Consider the following 19239-nt stretch of genomic DNA (forward strand, 5'->3'; position numbering starts at 1 on the left):
TCCCTTAATGCATCCCTAATCTTGGCATTCAGGGTATAACTGAGGAACATCATAACAGGCCAAATCCGATGGTTCGGGGGTAATAGTCTGACAGGCCTAAAGGGGAACGTTTGTATCTACGGTTTGACTTCCTTCGAGCTCTTGAAGGGAGTTTTGGTGTGATAGCTAAAGGTTTTCCTCTCACTGTGTCAGGCAAAATTAATATCCTGAAAAAGATCCCCTGATGGTTTAAACTAAAGGCATTTACTAGAGTATTACAAAATCATCATGAAAGCCAATTTCCTGTTTATCACGTTGGAACGAATAGTGGTAAAAGCACAAATCAGGAGTCTTAGTTAAACAGCTTTAGGCTCCGTGTAAAGTAACCTGGGAAACTTTTAAAAAGCCCCTTTATTGTCAAAAAAGAGCTGAGAAGACGCTAGTGTGTGAATAGAGCTACATAGAATAGAGTTTTTACTTTTACCAACCTTTATATAGCTGTACTGTCTGTTGTGTTTGTGGTACCAACTTGTAAACAACAGATGTAAACTCTTGTCTGTTGCTTTAGAAAGTTGTGTTAAATGTCTGAAACTCTTGTTTCTTGTTGAGGTGTGCATTTTCAGCTTTTGCAGAGTCAGGTGGGGTATACTTTGTGAAAGCAGGTGTGAGGCTGTATGAATGTGTGCAGTGTTCCTACGTCATGGCTGGTAAACCTGTGTGTTATCTGGTTCTGTGTTTGTGCATTACATCATATTTAGGCCTCAATAGCCACCTCCAAAAATGGAGAACCTGTGTTTTTGTTTCTGTTCCCCGACACAGCTGAGGTAACAAGAGACAGATCAATCGGTGTTTCTGAGCTTTGTCTGACAAGCCAGCGGAGGAAATCCAGCTCCGTCAACTGTGAGATTGCCTTTGACTTTTTATCCTTCTGCTCCACTGTCCACATTATATACCGTCTTGTTCATAAACTCTGCCTGTGCCTGAGTATTTGTCCTGTTTCTACCGTCACAGCACACTGAGAGCAAGTATATACCCAAACAAAATGAGGAAACTTTTATGATAATCTGGTGATCACAGCAGCCACTGTTTGTGCTGCGAGAAGCTTATTAATCTTTTAAGGACACAAACCAGCCTCAGTGTAAAATGGGCCAGTGGGCTTCATTTTTATTCAAGTTCCACACGGATTAATGATCCTTTACCAAAGAAAACCACAGGGGACTTATTGCAGCCATTTGAGTTACAACCTTACAAAATATGGCAGGCTTGTTAAACAACGCATTTTATACGGGTAGTTGTAGATAGGCCAATTGTGATTAGTTTTAAAACACCGTATAATGTCACAGCATCGGGTTATAATGCTCTATTAAAGTGATTGATCTAACGTTAGAAGTATAACCACCAGAATTGGCCATTAGGTTAAAGTTGATGCAACATGCCTTAACCCTATTGACTATTGACGCAGCGTTGAACGGGCCCTCGCCCCCCTGTGCTCGGCGGCACATGCACCAGTTGCCGTGGCGCTATACTTTTCGCCTCAAGTCGACGCTACGAATAAAGCTCCACATCACTGCCTGGATGACCTCATGGCTGGCCTTTCATCAAGCCTGTGAAATTGGAGAAGATCAAATAATGTTTAGTCAACACATATAAATCAAATTGTGTGTTCTGCCTTGACCTATGACGTCCTCATGCTGCTATTGCATCATATTTGACATGCAGTTATCCCTTCCAAACTTTTAATTTTTTCTATGATGGGTTTCTAAAAGATCATTAAAAATACAGGAAGTAACTCAATAACTCAAAATTATTCACAATGGAAGACTTCCAGGAAGAAGAGGCCTTGTGGGCACATTCAGCTGGATATGTGTGACACATTTCAAGTAAATCGGATTAACGTTGAGAACGGTGGGGCCGTTTAAGCTTTTGAATATTCCATGACAGAAGTACGTTCTAGGAAGGTTAGTACAAGTTCACTGAAAATACAGGAAACGCGTGTTAACACACATTATTCAAGATACCCGACTTGCAGATGGGCGGGGCCCTGCGGTGCCTTTTTTGTAGAGCACATTCAGCTGGATACAGTATGTGGGTCAAATTCCAAGTCAATCTGAATAACGGTGAGAGAGGTGTGGCCTGTGAAAGAACTTTAAAAACACAAGACAATCGCACAATATTCATAATAGCCAACTTCCAGATGGGTGGGGCTAATGAAAGCCAATTTTAAATATGTTCACAATCATTTGAATTATGTATATAGCAACTTTTGTGAATATCGGAAAAACCATAGCTAGTTGCTTTGAATAATTTCACAGTACAGTAAAATGTCATAAATTGTTTATTCTCCTTGAGCCCACGACCTCGCCGTTTGAGCTATCAACTATTCCTTCGCAATTATTATCAAATAATAATATCTAGAGGGGACGAACTAACACCACTGATTTTGATGAGATTATGACTGGTCCAAAGTGATAGAGGGGGCGCCGGCTCAATTACGCCAGCTCTGCCAGATTAAGAAGCATTCCTTTATTTAATTTTGAGTAAATTGCGTTTGTTTGGTCAAAAGAGAAGGTAATATCTAACACCAATGTCATTTTTGGGAGATACCATAATGTTTTTCAAATGAATACATGAAACAAACATAGATGCCGAATTTATATCATGTTTTCCACATTGATTCGCTCTGTTTGAGTTTTGACTTTTGCTCTTTCAATTCATTTGATTCAATGGCATCCAACTGGAGAAATAGTGCCACCAACTGTTAATCAGGATGTGCGCATATCTCTGCCACATTTAGACTGAAACAAATGTTTACTATAACAACAATAGTAACACATATATTTGCAATACTTTTATGATTATTCTTAAATTCTCCTTCCTTCCAGCTCTAATCTGTAAACAAGACGATCCTTCTACCTCTTCACTTGTGTTTAAAATGTAAACATTTTACTGTAGCGCTTCCCTCCCCATCCTCTCAGGCTCTGATGCCCCTTATGCTCAGCATGCCTCAGCCCTATCTGTTTTTAATTACCTCTCTTCCAAACAGTTGGAAGAACAAGACCTTGATTCTCTGCTAATAATCCCAATGGGCCCAATTTAGCAGCTCATTTAGGCAAATGTTATCCAAAAGACTTTCAGAGGCACAGCTGGCTTCAACCAGGGTACCAATTTCAGGACTTTCTGTTGCAGAGGCGGGGGGAAGTTGTCCAGCATGTTGAGGCTCTTCCTTGGGGGGCTGTCCACCCGATTACCCTAAATAGGCCCATTATTTCACATAATTTCCCTTGTATTGCAAAAAGAGTCCCTCTGGAAGAGTCCTTTTACTGCAACTAAACTTCTCAATGACATCACATTCACACCAGACCTGTTCCCCTGAAGACTATCCCTCCTGGTTTTGTTTGAACCTGCCAGCTAATCAACAGGCCTACTGTATGAATAGATATTATAAATAAACTAAATGGACTTCCCATATATGATTGTCTTTACTGCAGACAGGATCAGATCTGCTGGATGTGATAATTAGATTGCTAAGTGATGTTGAGCCTCCAATGAATGAAAAGGAAAGACTGATTTCATGGAGGAGCCCGGAGACTCTCTGCAAACACACTTTGATGTGTGGATGAGATTTATTTCTAGTGTGACAGCAGCAGGAGAAATAGCTCGGACAATAGTGTGTTGGTGTCCTTTGGGATGGTCAAGTAATCTCGTGTCAGATGTTATTGGTTGAAGAGATTTTATATCTAGGCTTTTCATTTTTAACCAAATTAGATATATTCCTTCACAAATATAAAAAGCGCCAGTACATTATACAATAAGCAGAGGGGCAAGGTTATCAAAGCGATAGAGTAAGAGTCATAAATTGAATAAAATAATTTTGTTTGCAGAGCACGTTTTGGCATTTTGTTTTGTGCTTGAGGTTTCAAGGGGTTTTATCATCATGTGCACAGTAGCTACAGTGTGGTTATAATAATAATCCTTATATTTATTATAGCGCTTTATCAAAGACTCTCAAAGCATGGCAAGTTATGGCAATGGAAATCTTAGATCCCGAGTTCCTCCAACAATGCAACATATTATTTATAGGACATAAGACACAAAATGTATTAAAAAATAGTGCAATGTAACAGAGATAAGGTTAAATATTGTACAGTGAAATACAATTATCTATAACTATTAAGATAATACATTAAATACATTCTAAGATGCAACCAAATGAATGCTTTGGGTTATAGAGGAGCTCAGGGGCCTCATTTATAAAGCCTTGCGTAGGATTCACGTGGGAAGGTTGCTTACGTAGGACAAAGCAAATAAATACGCTCAGACATTTTCCGATTTATAAAACACTGCGTACCGGCATAGAACGTGCGGTTTCCCTTTTGTAAATCACAATCAACTCGAAATGCGGCGCAATATTCAGTATATCCAACTATTTTTTCCGTATTCCCGCAGGCAAAGTATCAACGAAGCTTACATTATACAAATGTAATGCAATATACAGACTGTTTAGCTTATGGTGATCAGCAGCCCTATGAGCTCATTCTCTCAGTGTATCATCAGGAATACAGAGACACACACACATCATTAAAATAAGAGTTTTTAAATTAAATTATTGGTTAAGAATAAACATCTTAAAGTAAATAACAATACAAAATAGCCCTTAACCCTGTAAGGCCCCCGGTTGTAATTTTACAACATTACTTGAAGCTATCCTAAAAAAGTCAGTAAATGTTTTTGTTTTTTTAAAAGACTACATTTACATAGTCAAAAAGGTCCTTTTGTTCAGCCTCACAATGCTATTGGGTAGTAAATGTGTTATAGGTCCTGCCCTCTGGCCATACACGCCAGGGATTTTGGGCCCCATGGAAATATATCACATTGGGCCCCACCACCAGGCCCAGGCCACGCCAACCAAGCACAATTGCTGTAACCACACCTCCAGAACCCAACCGACTCATTTATGCTTTAAATAACTCTACCTGTACAGGCTTGTATCTATCTTGTAGTCCAATACTAACTGCACAATATTTACTGACACTGAGCTGTGAAAATATAACACTTATGGGGGGACAGGGCTGCTGAGCCTAGAGATGGATCTGTTGGTCCTGGCACCAGGGGGAGGGACAACTGATTTAGTATGAATAGCTGCTAAAAATGTACCTGCATTTACTAAATGTCAGCTAAAAGAGGAGTGAAATTAAAAACCTGTATATAGATATTAACAGTACTTAATGTCAGCTTACTAAAAAAAAAAAACATAACAATTATTATTTACAATGGACTACGTGTAGCTAACAGACACATTTCCACCACTCATAGACCACACCCACCTTTTCTTTGAAAAACTGGGTGACATACTGTCGCCCTTTAGTCCCTCTCTCTTTTCTTTCTCTCCTTTCTTTTCTCTTTTGAAAGCCTGACTTTGTTAGTCGCTGAGACTAACAAAGTCCTAACAGCTCCTAACATGCTCTCACTCTCTGCTAGAAAGTGCCGGCGGTACTGCACCGCGTTTGGAGGCAGGACCAAACCATTACATGTAAATAGAGGGGGGTGTTCAGAGGCTTTGGATAATTAACTTTTGGAAGAAAATAAGTTAAATGAATTGTAAGTTTAGTGAGTACATTATCAATATAACGTTCTATTAATGTTAATTCTTAATGAATGATGAAAGGTTACTAAACATTTTTTTCTTAATGTTCTAAAATTGTTTGGCCCCCGTGGTGAGGGTGTTTGGAGTGGCCAATAGGGTGGCCAGGATTCAGCTGGGGGTGGCCTCGGCCACTCCCAGCCACCCCCCAGCTCCGCCACTGTTCACGTAACGCCCATATTTGCCTATAAGTAGTCAAAGAAACGGCCCATATTAATATTCATTTTGACTGACTGCATGAAGAAGATCGCAGGAAATGACGATAGAACAGCTAAAAACGACATTTCACACCGAGTCAGATTTTTGTTCTTTTGGGAAGGTGGAGACAAATCACATTGTTTGGTGGATGCAGTTTGAACCAGAGTAGCAGCATGGAGGTCGGATCGTCAGCAAAATAAATAAATAAGTGGTCCGAAAAAAGTTAATGACAAAAAAAATACACATAACCTTCCTCAGGCAGTGTGTCAGTGTATTTGTGTCGGGGACAGGAGACCCCCCATGATGAGAAACTGTAAGAAATTATCGGGGGATCCCTCCGGAGTGGAGTCATGACGACTGGATCTGAATTATTTTTTTGTATTTGGTGGTTTGTGTTCCAGCTGTCAATCTGTGCGCAGCGTCTCCACTGCAGCCTGTGCGTCTCAACCCCCCATCTGTAAACTATAGGGGTGTAACGGTTCACAAACATTTCGGTTCGGTACGTAACTCGGTTTTTAGGTCACGGCTCGGTTCGGTACGTTTTCGGTAGAGCAGAAAAAATTAGCACAAAACATAAAATATTTTTGGGTTTTTTTAAATTATTATTAAACTGTGAATAATGTATTCACTCAAATAAATACAAAATATAATAAAATAAACATTAAGATGCAGCATTTCGATGAAATTAAATAATCTGTATTTGAACTGTACTATACTAGTACCTAAGCAGCCAGTTTGACATTAGGCTTGTCATTGTATTTTCATGTTTTTTTAAAGAAAGATGAACTTGTCCACGTTGCTTGCCGAAAGGGCAGATCTGCTGGTACTAACAATGTCTCCTGCTGTGGAGAACACCCTCTCGCTAGGGACAGAGGTAGCAGGTACAGCCAGGTAGCGCTTTGCTAACATGGCAACATAAGGATATTTGGCGTTTGTAATAGCTTTGGTTCGGTCTGAACTTTTTGCGAGTGGTGGAGGCTTACATGCTAGCGGGAGTTGGGTTTGCACTTCAGTCTTTTTTCTTTTGGTACTGGTGATATTCACGTTCGGGTGATGCCTTTTCAAATGAGTGTGCAAGTTTGATGTAATGCCAGCCGCGTAACCAATTGCAGTTGAACAATGCCGACAAACAGCTTTGGTTCGGTCCACCTGTCTTTGTCCGTCATCCTTGTACGTAACTGCGAAACCAAAATGTTCCCAAACCGGAGACTTCAATGATGCTGGAGGATTTTCGAGCTCAACTTTATCTGCGTTCGCCATTTCAACAGTTCCTCAAATTACTGACTAAATTTGAACGCGTCCCTCTGACCAGCTCTCATAGTATGCCTCTCGTCCGATGAAATGACTTGCTCGCTCTGTGACGCGTTGAATCCAATGTGAGCCAGTTACTCTGAATGCTGCGACGCAGCACCTGAGATTACTTCCAAAAAGTTGTTCACGTTCTCAATTTTTTACGTTTAACGTTATATTTGTTCTGTACACTTCGGTACACACGTGTACCGAACCGAAGGGCCCGTACCGAATAATTTCGGTACGTGTACCGTTACACCCCTAGTAAACTATGCCTCTGAAACATAATTTCAGCCAATCAGCGTCGTCAAATCTGATGATCACCGGGCGCCAATGTCAGCGCCCGGTGCAGGGTTATGGCTAGAAAGGATCCGTCTTGTGTAAAACTCTCGCGAGAGTTTGCGAGTCACGTGGCTGAATGTTTACGTTTGACAGTATGGAGTCAGATTTGGGTCAATATTCTAACGCGTAAAACAAGCTACTCACGAGCGGAAAATGTGCTTTTACACGCGCATAAAATGACCCTCGCGCGCGAGTGGCTCTGCGCCCGCGAGCGGCTCTACGCTCGCTCGCGAGAGAGACAGCCCTCTTGCTCGCTCGCGGGAGTATCAGCCTCGCGGAGTCTGTCTACGCGCGTGTGAAAAGTTTCTGGCACTTTGGGGCGGAGCCACTGGACTTTGATTGACAGCTGCCAGGAAACCCGGAGTTGCCAGGTTTGATAAATGCCTGAACTACCAAGAGCCTAGGAGTGACGGCAGCAAAATCAGTTGGACGAGATAATGGTAAAGTTGTCCATAAAAAAACTATTATATTCGTTAAGTGTACAGCTAATATATATATATATAAATTAATTTTATATAAAACAACATATTTTTGAGTGGGCTGTATCTGTCGATATCTGTAATATTTGTATGCTAGAACTGTTGTATACTTTTTGAAAAATAAAAAATAAATAGCTCACTTGTCATTCATTTTTATCCTTAATTATCCATCCAACACTGAAAAGGTGGTCCTTGTGAAGAATCTCATCACTATATTCCCTCAGCTGAAAGTCATTTACAACAATAGTTTGCTGAAGATTAAGTTTGTTTTAACCAAGGTATAAGGTTTTTAGGTGTGATTTTATGAATTATCTATTCTGTCAAAATTTGATGAATTAGAAAAATATTAATATTTTTAAATGTTAACAATTATTTTCTTAATGACATATTGTGTGAATGAAATCCTTGTAAATAAATGTCCAATGAATGTATTCTTGCATTCGATTTTTTGAATAAAAACCATATCCACCACCTGGTACTTCCAGTAATCGTCATTGACACACAATGTGCAGATATAACACAATCAAATGTTAATTCTGGTTAAAGAAATATAACACAAAATGTGCAGAAATAACAAATGAGTGTGTTCATCTTGGTTACACATTTATGACACACAATGTGTAAAATGTGCACATTGTGTGTTAGGGGCATGTAACACATTTTGTGTGTAAAAATGATTTACACATAAATAAACACAACATGTGTTGGCCCTGAGCACACTCTGTAGGTGTGTTGAAATTCAACACATGTTGTGTCATTTTTGACACATCCCTTCTAAGAGTGTACAGCAGACAGTAGCTAGCAATTTTCGACAGATACAGCCCACTCAAAAATATATTGTTTTATATAAAATTAATTATATATATATATGTATATATATATATATAAAATTAATTTATATATATATATATGTATATATATATATATATATATGTATATATATATATGTGTATATATATATATATATATATGTATATGTATATGTATATATATATATATATATATATATATATAATATTTTAGCTGTACACTTTACGAATATAATAGTTTTTTATGGACAACTTTACCATTCAATCTCGTCCAACTGATTTTGCTGCCGTCACTCCTCGGCTCTTGGTAGTTCAGGCATTTGTCAAACCTGGCAACTCCGGGTTTCCTGGCAGCTGTCAATCAAAGTCCAGTGGCTCCGCCCCAAAGTGTCAGAAACTTTTCACGCGCGCGTAGACAGACTCCGCGAGGCTGATACTCCCGCGAGCGAGCAAGAGGGCTGTCTCAGAGCCGCTCGCGGGGGTTTAATCTGCGCACGAGGGTCATTTTATGCGCGTGTAAAAGCACATTTTCCGCTCGTGAGTAGCTTGTTTTACGCGCTAGAATATTGATCCAAATCTGACTCCATAGACAGGCAGCCTTTCAGTTACGACCGTTAACATCAGTGGGCCATGGCAAATGATGGTGAGAAGCTAAACTATCTATTAATTATGTCAATTACAGGGAGTGTGATTGTAACTGTGTGTGTGGCTAGCTGGATGCAAACAGGTAAACGCTGTCTTTTGTTTCCCATGCTTGCTCTTCAAACAACCGGGGACAGATACTATGTGCCTGTGATAAATAAACACACACACACACACACACACACACACACACACACACACACACACACACACACACACACACACACACACACACACACACACACACACATATAGTTGAGTTTTGACAGCATCCATCAAACTAGATTTGTTGCCTTAATGGTCTGTTTTCTAATATTTCTATGTTTCTGAACCACGTCTGTGTCTGCATATAATGTTCATATTTAGTCTCCTGATTTTAAATGGGAATTAAATCATTTGAGTGTTCCCAAAGAACCGGTGTTCTGCAGTTTGTGTGGGCCTACTGTACTGTTGCACAGTTTACTGTAGAAACTATGTCCAGGACAAGGTATTTGGAAGTTTTGGAAGATTCATAGCTAACCACACTGAAGATTATGGAGGTATTGATCAGTCTTCTCATATCTCTAACATCACCAGAAGTCATAATTTAAGGGGTCATTTCTCAAAATGTTCCCCGTGTGGTTTATTCACCATTACAATAGCCCCACCTAAAATCATTTCCACCAGCCGCCACTGAATGATAGTATATAAAACCATGCTCGTATCTATACAACCTAGAGAAAAGCAAAACGGCATCAATTTAAAGTAATTCTGTCCTTCTGCGTACCGCATCATTTATGACAATACATTTCTTAACAAGGGAACATAATCGAGGGGTGATCAATAACATTTCCGAATTTATTTATTTCTCCAAGTTATGTTTTTGTGTGCACTGAGGAGTCTCAAACATGCGTTTGTTAAATCATTTTAAGATTGGCTTTAATCAATTTGTGAAAATGAATTCTTCATATATGATGAATGAGAGGTAACATTTTATTTATGGTATTATTTCCACATATTTCTCTCCATTCTTCCTTCTGCCAACGGTGTCGCAGTTTCTCGTCTCTCCCGTTTTTATGCGTAGTGTGGGTCAGAGTTTGCGTGGAGGACCGCACATTTCCCCGTCAAGTTTGTTTTTTATAAATCGCAAACATTGCGTAGAAACTGGCGTACGCCATCTTTTGAGCGTACGCACCGTTTATAAATGAGGCCCCAGGTGTTTAACAGTCTTAACTAAACATCCTCTGAAGTCTCGCTGAGTAATATTTGTCATGATGGTGATGTGATGTTCCCCTTACAATTACAAGTCTTGATTCATATTCTGCATAAAAAACAAAGCCTCATGTATTTCCTTTGTATTCCTCATTTCAGTTGTCTTTAACTTCGACCTACGTGACACAGAGTGCTGGTTATTTTACGAACACTAATTCATTTCATACTTCCTGTCAAGATTTTCATATTTCTGGCTTTTACTGCAATAACAATGTTCTACTCACAACACAACATTTTTGTCTGACACAGAAACACCTCACATTAACAGTAGTTGGAGATAATGAATGGCTTTTCGCTAACAGAGTTTCCTAGATCAAAGGCCAATTAGAATTTGAAAGCATTAGCAAGCTGGAAATCTCCATCAATTAAGCTACTGGAAGTTGTTCCTGATGATTTCAGATATGTGTTGTGTGCCGCAGATGGCCGCAGCTACTACTTTTTCAGTTAGCTCTGCCTCTGCTAACTACTCACATGGCTCTTTTTCTTATATGAATAAAGTATCGTTTCTCTCTTTTACGTTAATAATCTTGTTTCTCTGAGTTCTGCTTGGACTGCTGATGAGTTTTAATAACCCACTTCAAGCTGGAGGAAGTAAGTGTAATATCATTATAATGAACTAACTTAAAGGCACAGGTCTGGTTAACTTTGAGATGCCAAGAAGTTTCAAAATGCAAACTATTGTTTTTTGCCCCGCTGGATGGTAAAGAATGAAGAAGCATTCACACACATCTTTACACCCTTGGATCAACTTGAATGTATTACACATCCTGATGTTAATGTAAACTGCTGTTGACCAACACTAAACAAAAGGAGCATGTTATCCCCATTCTGGCCCACTTATTACTTCCTGTACCTTTTCTAAATTGAGGTCAGCACCAAGCCCTCTATGGCATCCTCTTATATGTCTGAACGTATGACCTCTGCACCAGGAAAGCCCAGATCTTCTGATCAGTTTCTCACACACTGCAGGCTCAAAAAACAAAGGGCGCTGTGATTTTACTCTTTTTTTCTCCTACACTTTATTGCCTCCCCCTCTTTCTATGTTTGTTTGTCAGCAGGTGTTCGGAGAAACTTCTGGCACGATGTAATGAAACTTGGTGGAAGATTATGAAAGTTCAAGTGATCATTCCCTCAAGATGGAATAGAGATGATGTTGTTCAAACGCTCTGAGCATAACTTTTTTTGTGGTGCCAATGTTGTTCACACATTACCCTTTAGGCTAGGAAGATGGACTCCTACACCACCTGGATATTGGAGCATGTGAATGCACCATTGCTCCCTGAGTGACGCTGTCGTTTTTCAGTGTTCCCTTCTGAACTGTGAAGGTTGCAGTAACTTCTTTACAATCCCTCCTGGGGGAATCCCACGAGTAAACATATTAACTCATAATAAATCAGCACAAGAACACCTGTAGTGCCCTCTAATTGAGTTTTCCTTGCATACAATCACTTTAGTTTGTTTCTGCCCTCTCACGGAGCCTATTGTTTCTGTCTCTCTCCCGTGTTGATGCAGGTGCAGACTCCCACAGTGATGTGAGTTCAGTCAGCAGCGGTGTGCCCTGGGACAGCAGAGAGACGTCGCTGGCTGCCTCCACAGCCGCCTCCCTGGTATCTTCCCTGCCTCTGAGGGACGTAATGGACGCCAATGATGACATTAAGCACAGGGACGACAGCGAGAGAGGCTCGAACGAGTCTGTGGGCAGCGGCTCGTCCTTTGAAGAGCTTGACATGGATCAGGAGGAGCAGGAGGTGGGAGGAGAGAGGGAGGAGAAGGTAGAGGCGGGGGTCCCTGAGGGTGAAGATGGAGCGAGAGAAGCAGTTGAACTGGTGGCTGAGAAGAAGGAGCCCTTGGGGGATGGCGAGGATGCTGAAGAGATAAGAGAAGATGCCGTGTAACGCTAGAGAGTTTCTCAGTTCTTGCTGGTTATCTGTCATGTAATCTTGTTGGTGGATCTAAAGCTGTTCATGCCATGACCAACATGCCATATTTCTGCGCCTTTAATTCTCTTTCTGATGCCTGTACTTTTTGTTATATTATAATCTCTTCTTCTTCTCTTTTTATCCTCGATCCTATATATGAACTAAAACAGAGAGCCCCATTTGTTGAAGTCTTTTTAAGTAAACCCACATGTCTCAAATGAAATGCAAAGTTCATTTAACCCTGTCTTTCTTTCAGGCCATAATCCGGTGTGAATCCCCTCTATTCCCGATCAGATACAAAGTGAAAATAGAGTTTATTATTAACATAAAAGGAAGGATGCTGATGAACTGGATCATCAAACAGCAAATGTTCCCCGTGTATGACTGTTGATATTGTACCCCACTTTCAAGGTCTTGTCCTAAAGAGTTTTGTCGTAACTTGTTGGTGGGTTACCCACTTTTGGTGTTTTGATATACAGTAACTGTGGGGTGAAAATGTGCAGATTTCTGATGGACCTATGTCAGTGTGTTCTTTTTTTTCCTAATATGGAGAATATCTTTCACACAGGGGGAAATTCTGAAGACCAAAGCATACAAACTTTTATCAACACCAATAACATCACCGAAGCCTCAAAGTCACCAAGCCTAGGATTTTAAAATGCAATTTAGAGATGCAAACTTTTCCCTTTGGATACTGTACAGAACATTTTATTGTCACCCTATGCTCAGATAATTGCTTTTAACATATTGTTCTCTTCTATAGTCGGTCTGTTGAACCACTTTACAGTTCTGTTGTAGCCAAAATGCACTCTCTTCCAGGGACTAGTTGTGATTTGTTTGTAGGTTGTTGGTGCTGAGACATTGGAAGTCATGTAATGCGATGGTGATGTCTTTCTGTCTGTAATAAATAAATCAGATACAAAATTGACAGGAATCCATTGTGCATAGATACATACACTTAAAAGGTTTTACGTTTTTACAAAGCCACATCATTATCTGCTCCGAAGACAATTCTTACCAATTGAATTTCTCTGTATCCCAACTGAGATGAAGCTCTCTAACAAATGGTGTGGGTGACTCATTGTTGTTTAGAAGTTACAGCCCGATCACTTATTAAACTCTAACTTTCAATGTATGATGATTGCCTCTTGCAACTGCTTTTTTCAAAGTGGAATTCAAAAGCTGAATAAAGGAGAAATGTTTCAGAATAAGCCAATAATGGCATTTTTCATCTTTCAGTGCAAGTTGTTAAGCGAAGCTGTTCTTATATTTTCTTGAGTGGCATGCGGGTTCCTTTAGGGGAACACTCTTAAAAAGATGATTACAATATCTCATTGTTTCTGAGTTCTGTCACCCAGGAGCAGCGTTTAAATGAGACGTCTGGCATTTGTGTCGCAGCTTATTTAATCAGCTGTTAAAGAATAGCCTCCAACAGACTATTGATGTTTGATGGGCACACGCGTTCTTTAGCCAGTTAATGAGCATCATGACCTATAAGTTGAAATGTTTTCATTGAAATCCAGCACCATCAGCCAGAGAGAGAAAAACATCCTTCCTGCTCTGGCAAAGGCCATTAATCATAATGGTGGGTATTGGCTTATTACACATACATCATATTGTACTGAAATGTAAAATGTGTTTGAGCTCTTTTTTCTGTCCTAGTTTCAGAATCAGAAACAGGTTTATTACCAAGTAGGTTTACACGTGCGAGGAATTTGACTTGGTGTCATAAAAGTAAAACAAGAATTAAAAACACAGGTAGAGAACTAGAAAAATATTTAAATAGTAAAAAATATAGTAAAATATAACGGTATTTACATTGCAATGCAATGGAATCCAATATGGAATCAAAATCGGCAGTAATAATAATTTAAAAAAGAAAACTGATATTGTTGTACATTGTGTGCATTAAGAAAACAAGACTCATTTAATATGTCCAACACAGTATATCATGTTTGTTATATTCTTATTTAGAAAAATGAAATTATAAACCATTGCCTTATTGTATCCTATTATTTTAAACCCCTAAAATATATGTATGTTACTTAAAAATATAATATTGGTAGGGCTATTGTGTTGGAGAACAAAACCAATAAGATGCCAAATCAAAATAATAGGTTTTTGTTGATACAATCTATGCCAATAAGCAGTAAAGCTGTTGTATGGTGTAGAGCAGCTTATTAAGACACTATTTCATACTCCTAATTTGACCCACCATCTTTACGCTGCTTCGTTATTGCATGCGTCCAATTCAGAAATCAAGCATCTCAGAACAATCTGTAAGAAAATGTACTTACATGGTGCCTTAAATGTTTATTCTAAAATGGAGAAAACAAGTTGTATAATATGTCACCTAACAGTCTCTGGGGGACTTTAGTGATTAGAGTATGAGATTGGTATCCGTACAGCCGAGAGGTGTGATCAGTCTGCAGGGACAGATGCCCTCACCACATGTCTGTTGCACTTTCAGTTTTAATTCCGCCATCACAACCTTTATCCAAAGGCAACAATGAAAATCAGGCTAGAAGAGACTTGCGATGACACACTGGGTCAAAAACTGATTTAATTAATTGTGAAACCCACAGGGATGTCATGCAGCTTTGAGGGCACGGAGATTATTGCCTTCCCATGATGTTAATTATTAATCTCATTACATTGCACGTCGAAAGGGATAGGGGGAGAAGTCTGAACATTAAAATTCAGATGCTCGACCAATGCGTGTCTGAAGCTGCTTTCAGAGGGAAAGGGTCGCAGCTTCCCCTCTTAAAGCCCCCGCGCGCATTGCTGTGCCATCTGGGACTGACCTCACACTCTCCCGCGCCGTGTCACAACTTGTTTGCGGATCCCAAATAAGATTACCGACGCTGAAGATGATCGGTCTCCTAAGAATCGTTATTTTAATACAGTATACCCACCCCCCCCCCCCCCCCCCCCCCCTGACTGCTTGAACAAATAGGGAGCGACTCTTAAAGCGTCTCCACATCCGATCCAACATCTTACAAACAAGAACAAAGCGGCTGAGAGATTTATTTCTGTTTGGATCTGAATTATATAATGCACGTTTGCGAGGAGAGAGACTCAGGACTATTTTTGCTGAGAGCAAATTCGCCTTTGTTCAGGTGTTCAAAGCTTCTGAGAGTTGAGGCTCTCACAGGTTTCTGGCTCATCTGCAGCTAGATCATTTTTGACAATACTCGTGCCAGTTACTGAAGATTTGGCACAGCCTGCTCGCGTAACAGGTAGAATTGATTAGACTTTTCCTAGAATTCCCTTCAAACCGACACTGTCTCGCAGATCTTTTCATGTATTCACAGTTGATGCTCAAGAAAGTGAAACGCATTTTTTTCTCTCCATTAAGTGGGTGTGAGTTACATTTGATTAGGAAATGTGACTTTTAAACGCAGGATCAGACCTCCAGGTATCCGGATACACTCGTCTTTGTGGTTTGTGTGTTTTTTTCTTCTGCTCAGCACCGCGGACAGTTCCTAACACTCGGCTCAGCTGCACGCGGTTCAAACTTCAGGCAGCTACACCCTTCATTCATTCATTCATCTCCACTGTTCACATCCACGCGGGTTTCGGGTTTAACACCTCAACAGGATATGCGTTGGGTTTTCATTGTCCATTCCTCCCACGGCAGCGCTGGAAACTGAAGAACCCTGTTCAGGTAAGAGATGTTGAGTTTGGTCTCGAGAGTGTTATGCTTTTAACGACGTATAGGTGCATTTTTGTGAACTTCTACGAGCTGGTTTCTAGATAATGAAATGTAGTGTATTCAGGTTTGAGGAAATGAGATCACCTTTTATCTTTATAGTCTCTAAAATATATTGTGTCATCTTGAAGTAAAGGGGATGGAGAAATACATTAGTGTGTGATGTGTAATTTCCTGTCAATGCGATAAGTGTTGTAATTGACACTTTTGAAAGGGTTCACCATATAATAAGCACATTATACATCATCTTTGCATACAGCAATGTCTCTTCACTGCAAAAATCATCCACATGTGCGAGCCTGCACACAACAAACAACAGATCTCCGATGTCGCTCATTTGGCAAATCTCCTTGTTTGATAAAAAAAAAAAAAGTGCTAAAGATTGCCAAGAAAGCCGAATTAAAAGCCAAGCAACTTTAAGAATTGGTTTGCTGCTACAGGGTGCCAGAGAGAAGAGGATGATTATCTTGTTGTTTGATTTCTATTGTTCGGGGTCATTTCTTAATTTGACGATGCTGAAAATGTATGAAAATCTATTATTTTTGTATTTTTTTCCTCTTTGAACTAGAGAATAATCTAGATACATATACATACAGATTAACATTATGCTGTTGCACGTTAACACAGGAACAGGGAGATATCGCCTGTGTGCCTATAGATGGAGTGATCCTGTGTTATACGTTATTTATTGTGTCATCAGGAGTTTAAAATAAAATAGATTTTTAAACACACTAGGAATATAAAGGAACACCCTAAGGCGCAAATATGTACAGGCTGTGTCGCTAATCCTGGACAAAGTCATTAAGGGAAGCAGAATGCACTGTCGATGCTTCCTCCAGTCCCAGGGGAATCTGTTCTGCATGTTCAGCAGATAAAAACACAATAAAAAACCCTCATAATGCAGTTCCCCCACCACACAGAGTCACACAGAAAGAAAGTGTTTAAATAAACATTATACATGCATTTATGTTATTTTCCTTACACTATAGAATATGTCAGCATTGTAAATCCTCCTTCTATACGACTTTGAATCTGAAATGATGTTTGAGCCCGGAGCTCACAGCTGAAGATGTTGATTACAGTAAATTATTCAGGTCATGGCTGACTGAAGAAGACTGAGCTCCACTGCAATCATCTGAAGCCAGAAACAAAACAAGTAACAAGCTACAGCTCAGTCCTGATTGCAGTCTTTCTCACCTGTTACTCACTTGATGCTAAGAGTGCTCAGTGCTGTGTAACATGCGGACGGGGATTCCTGTTAATTACTCTGGGTGCTGGAAGAGTTTTGGAACTAACAAAGCAAAATAAATACTCATTAACTTCAAAGAGAAACGACCAACTAACCATTGAGTTTGGAAATGTGCTTAATATGGACTGTATTAGCAACCAGCTGCCCGATGCATCACTCTGGTCCTATCAAAGAGGACAGCTTAATAGCTGTCTCTTCCTTATGGTCTTGTGCTTCCTAAGACATGTGCAGGTGTGGTTACATCTGGATGTCTGCCAGTAACATATCACACAGAGCCCGGTCTCTACAGTTCACCTGAGACTCTTGACATCTGTTTAATAGAGTATTTAAAGTCCCTCTGTCACTGTCACTGTCAATGTAGCTGTTTATTTACTGCTTTGTATTTTGTGAGCTTATCGGATGTGGTACATCTTTACTTTAGTGTCAACAAGAGACAGTTGTTTGGCTGTGAAAAAGACAAAGGTAAAGGGATAAAGAAAAATACAAAATAAAAGAGAACTAGAATGTTCAGAGTGTACATTTCAATTCAATCAACAGATTAAAAAAATAAAAATAACAAATGTGAAAAACAGAATACCGTATTGTTAAAATACAGTATTTATCCACATTCATGGTAATATTTATATATTCAACAAAAAAAGTCTTCATATTAATAATAATAATAAATCATATGTGTCCGAAAGGGAGTAGGAGGAAGCAAATGCTTATTCATTCCCACCCCTTACTTGATCAATGATTGTCCTTTAAATCATTATGCAAGTTATTCCTACATACATTTACATTTATACATACATATACAATCATTTCTCATCTTCAATCACCTTTCTTCATTCTCATAGTTTTCCAAAAAAGTGTTTCTGTACATCCTTTTAAACTGAATTATGCTTGTGCTTTGTTTGAACTCCTGCTCCAAACCATTCCATAAAATCACCCCACAGATTGTTATACTCATACTTCTCAGAGTTGTTCTGACCTTGAGTTGTTTAAAATGTAGATTTCCTCTCAAATGATACCCACCCTCTGTCTACGAACAATGTTTTTAACTGCCTAGGAAGTAGATTATGTCTGGCTCTGTACATGATTTGTGCCGTTTTAAATGTAACCAGATCAATGAACTTCAATATGTGTGACTTCAAAAATAATACATTAGTGTGTTCAAGATATCCAACATTATTGATAACTCTTATAGCCCTTTGCCCATTTCATAAAACATGAGCATTTAGTGAGTTTAAAAAGTCTGCTGACTTTTCACAGAAGATGGTACTGATCAAAAATAAATCAAATGTGTTTAAATCACACATTCCTACTCAAGTAAAAGCATTTCAGCATGGACTTACTCAACTGAAAGCATAACATATCTTACAATGAATGAATGATGTGCGTATGACTCTGCTGCACCGACTGCCAATGACTCATTCCTATTTTACATTTGTTGTGTATGTTCTATCAACTCAGCTCTATCAATAACTTGAATTGTGAGAATTGATCAACAAAGAGCTGTTAATCAAAGATCTCAGGACCAGAACAAGGCATGTTTCCTATCTTTGGCACAACCACTGATGTGTGGCTTCCCCCTCTGTCCAAGAAATATCCATATTCAAAACGATGGTACAAACTTTCCAGAGAAATGTGCTCTTAGTTTAGAACTTTATGGCACAGATTTCTCTTTTGTGAGCCAAATACCTGGTATTACATTACGTTGCATTTAGCTGACGCTTTTATCCAAAG

General features: G+C 39.4%; 2 protein-coding genes across 2 annotated transcripts in view; both read left to right on the forward strand.

The window, feature by feature from the left end:
• The window catches only part of tex264a (testis expressed 264, ER-phagy receptor a), an 84099-nt gene extending 70621 nt beyond the window's left edge, over positions 1 to 13478 (forward strand). Inside the window, exon 4 of the mRNA XM_034223812.1 lies at positions 12144 to 13478. Coding sequence (XP_034079703.1) covers positions 12144 to 12526 — 383 coding nt within the window. The 3' untranslated portion in view covers positions 12527 to 13478. The remainder of the gene's footprint in view (positions 1 to 12143) is intronic.
• A 2008-nt stretch (positions 13479 to 15486) lies between these two features.
• Positions 15487 to 19239, forward strand: part of grm2a (glutamate receptor, metabotropic 2a) — a 30650-nt gene continuing 26897 nt past the window's right edge. The window contains exon 1 of the mRNA XM_034223804.1: positions 15487 to 16217. The gene's annotated coding sequence lies outside the window, so the exon portion shown is untranslated. The remainder of the gene's footprint in view (positions 16218 to 19239) is intronic.

This window comes from Gymnodraco acuticeps, unplaced genomic scaffold (assembly GCF_902827175.1).
Source record: "Gymnodraco acuticeps unplaced genomic scaffold, fGymAcu1.1, whole genome shotgun sequence".
In the NCBI taxonomy this organism is placed as follows: Eukaryota; Metazoa; Chordata; class Actinopteri; order Perciformes; family Bathydraconidae; genus Gymnodraco; species Gymnodraco acuticeps.